This window comes from Lottia gigantea (assembly GCF_000327385.1).
Source record: "Lottia gigantea unplaced genomic scaffold LOTGIsca_21, whole genome shotgun sequence".
NCBI classification, from domain to species: Eukaryota; Metazoa; Mollusca; class Gastropoda; family Lottiidae; genus Lottia; species Lottia gigantea.
In genome coordinates, this window is record NW_008708458.1 from 3,328,603 (window position 1) to 3,333,951 (window position 5,349).

At 35.3% G+C, this 5,349-nt stretch overlaps 2 protein-coding genes across 2 annotated transcripts in view; one reads left to right on the plus strand and one right to left on the minus strand.

Annotated features, from left to right (window-relative positions):
- Positions 1–736, minus strand: part of LOTGIDRAFT_159777 (hypothetical protein) — a gene marked incomplete at both ends in the record, with an annotated part of 9,952 nt that extends 9,216 nt beyond the window's left edge. Inside the window, one exon of the mRNA XM_009054262.1 lies at positions 442–736. Coding sequence (XP_009052510.1) covers positions 442–736 — 295 coding nt within the window. The remainder of the gene's footprint in view (positions 1–441) is intronic.
- Positions 737–3,667: 2,931 nt separating this feature from the next.
- Positions 3,668–4,064, plus strand: LOTGIDRAFT_159778 (hypothetical protein; the record flags this gene model as incomplete). The annotated part of the gene is made up of 2 exons (XM_009054263.1): positions 3,668–4,010; positions 4,045–4,064. The coding sequence occupies 2 exons, from the start codon at positions 3,668–3,670 to the stop codon at positions 4,062–4,064; spliced, it is 363 nt and encodes a 120-aa protein (XP_009052511.1).
- Between the last annotated feature and the right edge of the window lie 1,285 nt (positions 4,065–5,349).

A 5,349-nucleotide genomic window follows, 5' to 3' on the forward strand; every position in this document is an offset into this window, starting at 1 on the left:
ATATTGTCAACAAAATGGAAGTATGCTAGTATTTGTAAGAAACGTCTACTTGTCATGGTTTTGTTGAAGCCTGGTGTTTGCAACAACCAATGTTTTGCCCAATAATCTGCAAGGCGTCCCTTCTTCTGTACAATTCCCGATGCCAAAACGAGACCAATCCAAGCCTTGAATTCTGGAACAGTGAGGTCTTTCCATTCGGGATGGTTTCACCTTTTCTTGGGGGTTGTTGCCTACACTGAGAAGCATATCTGTTTGTTTCTATCACTATGTCACGAAGAAGGTAATCAGTGAAAAAAAGATAAAAAAGTTCTACTTCTGACTTCCTTGAAACTTCATCAAAATTATTTACACCAACAGTTTGTGAAAATCTGATATCAGGGGGGTTGTGAATATTCTGTGTCCATTGTTGTCTGTTTTGTGCAGGAAATTCAGGAATAATACCTCTATTTACTTCAACTTCATATTCAGTTTCATCAATTTCATTTTCACTGGCATTTTCGGTCAGAATACCGACAGCAAAATTTACATCATCATGGCCATCGGGCTTACTTCCAGGCCTACTTGTTGAACTGTCAAAATCGGCAGTAGAATCATTATCGGAATCGGAAGAGTTTTCATCAATGGGAATAATAAAATCAGCGTCTTCTACATCGCTGTCACGATCAATTGATTCATCGTCACCAGATTCCCAAAATGAAGGATCATTAACAATGGCCGAGGCCGATCTTTTGGCCATTATTTACAAAAAAAAACAAAAAGAATTGACAGCAGGCGGCCATTTTGATTGTTTACCAAAGGGGAATAACTCCTTTTCCAAGAACACAATTAATTCTTTACCAATGTAACGTAATTTTCGAAGATTTTACCGCAAATGCCGTTGTACGTAATATTACGTACTGTAGTCGGAACGGCTTTTTATTTTAGTACGTAATATTACGTACAGTAGTCTTAAAGGGTTAACCCCCGTAGTAACTTAGACTCTGTAACCAGAAACACTTTAACTAGTTAACACTCTCCTAGTGTTTCTTCACATCCCCGAGGTTACATTATTCTTACTGTATTGCTAACACTTGAAAGAGATTGTAAATTCTTAATTTATCATGTGTATCAGGGACACCGATAGCATCGATTTGTACCATTCCAATTTCAGATGACTTGTTGCAATTCCACTCAAATTCTAAAGGCCCTTAGATATTATGAACAGTTTTTGCGATAGCGTCATAAAACGCATAGTTTTACTCGAATTGCAGGAATAACAGACGTCTGACTGAAAATGCTATTAGTGTCCACAATACAAATAAAAAGTTCAGAAAACCTCTATAAATCTCAATTAACTTATTAAGATTGTCTAAGTGCTTCTTCAGATCCACGATCTTTCATTATTGTTACAGTATTGTTCAATATAAGCCCATTAGTCATTAATTAAACCACTTAGGAATAAAAATGAAATGAATAGAGTTTTACGTCCTATTTCCTTCACCATTTGGGCTAATGAAGACGGGCGACAACAATGTTACACCATGTAGTGTGCAATAAGGGAAATTTTGCCCAGACAGTGGCATCAGCCTACTATTTTCCATCTTCAACAGTCTAAGGATCTTTAACGTGCACAGCCTGCAGCACACAGGGACCCCTCGGGTTATAACCTTGACCTTCCGGTTATAAACCACTTAAGAAATCTTCATATTATATTGTTAGGACTATATTCTAGAACCTGTTTTCCAGAAAAGTTTTTTTTTTATATAACATAAATTTAGAATTAAGCATACGACAAAAATACGTCGAGCAAGATTGATGGAATGTAATAATTAATCAGGTAAAGACTCAGAAGAGCGTCAAGCTATCATGACATATTACGGAAAATTTGACTTTTGTGAAAAAAAAGAACCCAAACATTTATGACCTCCGGTCCGCCCTTTTACTACAATTAATAGCCATACATGTTGAAGTAAAGGCGCCAGGCCCTTCAAACAATCTAGGTAAATTGAAATAATAAAATTGTTTTTATTTACAGGTAGCAGTCAACACCTTAATGATTTCGAGATCAACAAAGTGAAAACACAGACGAGGTGCTGAAGCATCTGTTTTGTTTACCGTCGTAAATCTATATTCTAAAGAAATTCTGTCTCGTGAACATGTGGTTTTGACTTATGCATGATACAATAATACGATTTGATTTTCCACTCATATATTAGTGTTTAATATTTACTTACAGAGTGATATAGAAAAAAACACCACTGAAATACTTCTCTATACACCACTGTTAAAAGTGTATTCAAGAAATTAATCGTCAAGCAATATTTAAATAGTTCTCAATACATCAATTGAGTGATATAGAAATACCACTGTTAAAATAGTGCTCAATACATCAATTGTAGAGAGATATAGAAATACCACTGTTAAAATAATGCTCAATACATCAATTGTAGAGAGATATAGAAACACCACTGTTAAAATAATGCTCAATACATCAATTATAGAGCAATATAGAAATACCACTGTTAAAATAGTCCTCAATACATCAATTGTAGAGCGATATAGAAATACCACTGTTTAAATAGTGCTTAATACATCAATTAGAGCGATATAGAAATACCACTGTTTAAATAGTGCTTAATACATCAATTGTAGAGTGATATAGAAATACCACTGTTAAAATAGTGCTCAATACACCAATTGTAGTGCGATATAGAAATACCACTGTTAAAATAGTGTTCACTACATCAATTGTAGAGCAATATAGAAATACTACTGTTAAAATAGTGCTCAATACACCAATTTTAGAGCAATATAGAAATACCACTGTTAAAATAGTGCTCAATACATCAATTGTAGTGCGATATAGAAATACTACTGCTTAAAATGGTGCTCAATATATCAATTTACAGCAATATAGAAATAGCAGTTTAAAAAGTTTTTAATACATTATTAACAGCGTGTATTAAGCGTAGACAGCAGCTTGAAACTCATATTTCAGATTTTGTATTAATTTATTATTGTTTATAATTTAATGCATTATTTGTGATGACACATCATACCTATATGCGTGAAACGAATTTCTAAACATTTAACACGATTTTGACAAGAGTATATGCTCCAAGTAAGAAATATTTGAATATTTAGGATTTATGTAATAAAGGAACAGTATAACTGTGGGAAAGAACGAATTAACGGGTTATAGTGATTGATTGGAAGATCAAGCGAGTGCTACACCTAATTAGATTCATTCCATTGATAAGCTGTCTGTATGAGCATCTAAATGGTTGATTTGATGAATCAAGAATTAGTATATCTATATTTCTAATACATATACTTCTTTATACCTTCAGTGATTGGAATTAGTGGCGGTGTTGGCATCCTGGAGTTTACGTTGTATTACTGTGGAGTGGTTTTATGCCAAACATAATATTTTACTGATTAGTGCTTGTGATATTTTCTATCAGAGAGTCTAAAATCCACACAAACAAAAAAAACTATAGACAGTCCTACACAATTGGATATTTTTGATAACAATTCAGATTTTTTAAGTTGGAGTATTATTTAAATCTTCGATTAACCGGATAAACTAAACTCAGAATAGAACACAGTGGTATAACCGGAAGTAGATGTAGTACCAACAGTAGATATTGAAAGTATGTCATCGTAACCTTAACCGGAAGTAATAAAGATGACGACGTCAACTCCGTGTGACCTGAATAACCTCGTGGATAATTCTTGTGCAGAATTAAATTTCAACGAGACCGGAAATTTGACCGACCAGATTGCTCCTGATATTCCCTACTATATGCTTATATACGTTACAACTATCAATGCTATCATTCTATTGGTTGGTGTCATAGGCAATGTCATGGTCATTATAGTAGTGGTAAAGGTCAAGGACATGAGGTCACCGATGAACTACTACCTAGTGAGTTTGAGTGTAGCTGATTTACTCGTGCTGTTGATTTGTCAACCGTCTGCACTGGCCGAGTTCTATGCTAAATCAAGATGGTATCTGAGTGAGACTGCATGTAAGTATTAGTCTCTTTTGGTATTTTTTTTTAGATTCAACAATTGAGCATTAATACTAATCATTTTTAGCAAGGGTTACAACTGAGCTTTACGAGTGTCCTGTCTTCCAGTCCGTCCGTCTCAAATAGTCCCACTCCTTTACCAACATGCATAAAGTCATTCAGAGGCTGTAGCTATCTGGTTTTGTCACCTCTATAATCAATATAGGCTATCCTTAAAGGAATACCTCCTCCTAGAATGCGTATGAAATGAAAAGTCTCAAAATTGGTTCATAAGAGTATATATTCAACAGGTGCTATGACTAAAGATATAGAATCTCTATATAATAGAGAAGATATATCAATAAAACAAATAAATTATAACGCGTGTTTCGGGAGCCGCGGTGGCTCAGTGAGTTAGACGCTTGCTCGCTAACCAGAAGTTCGACCCCGGCATAGGTCAAAACAATACCTTCGGATTTTTCAACCCGCTTTCCCTCTGTAAGTGATGCGGGTAAGAGGAACTTATATGGAAAAGCGTCTATAGTCGTTCGGTGGGACAATAAACCGAGACCATAAAGATCCCTCGACAGTTGGAAATTGAAAAAGAGCAGGTCAATGCCGCTGCCCTGGCAAAATTTTTCTCATCGAACCCTGTATGGCGTTGCCCGTCTTTATTAGCCCACAAGGTGCAGAAAAGCAGGACGATAAACTACATTCATTTCATTTCATTTCTAAATATGTTTCCAAATTACCAAATTTAATGGTTTATTACTTAGTTTTAAGGATTTATGAAATAATAGAGGGACTCTGTCGTTTAGTCATTACAGAGCATTAAGGCGCATTGCAAATACCTTTCACGTGAGCTTTACAAGTGATAGAACACTCAGATATATATAGTTGCACAACTCTTCTTTTTACGATTTACACCTTTGTGTTTAAAAGTTTGATAGATATTATGATTTGTTGAAGTTGTCGTACACTTATTTATTGTATTAGTGTTCTCCAGTTGGCTGATACTGATACCTTTATAATGCTTTGTTACTGTTTGCTACAGTGACTACCACAAGGACTGGTTTAACCAAGTCTACATACGAGGTCCCAAACCCCGGAAACAACTTTAACTATAGACTGTAAATCTTTAATTCTTTCATTAACAGAATTAATTGACTTACAGATGGATCTCCGAATGCAGGGGTGAGACCTCATACCACTTTAGTTTAGTGCACGGGCCCCTTATCACTTGTTGAGCCTCCGTGTTTGCGGTGTCACCTTCTAGTGATCCTGTGGCATATCTTGAGCGACAAAGTTATTGTGGGCATCTAAAATAGATATTAGATCTAGTATATCGATCAACACG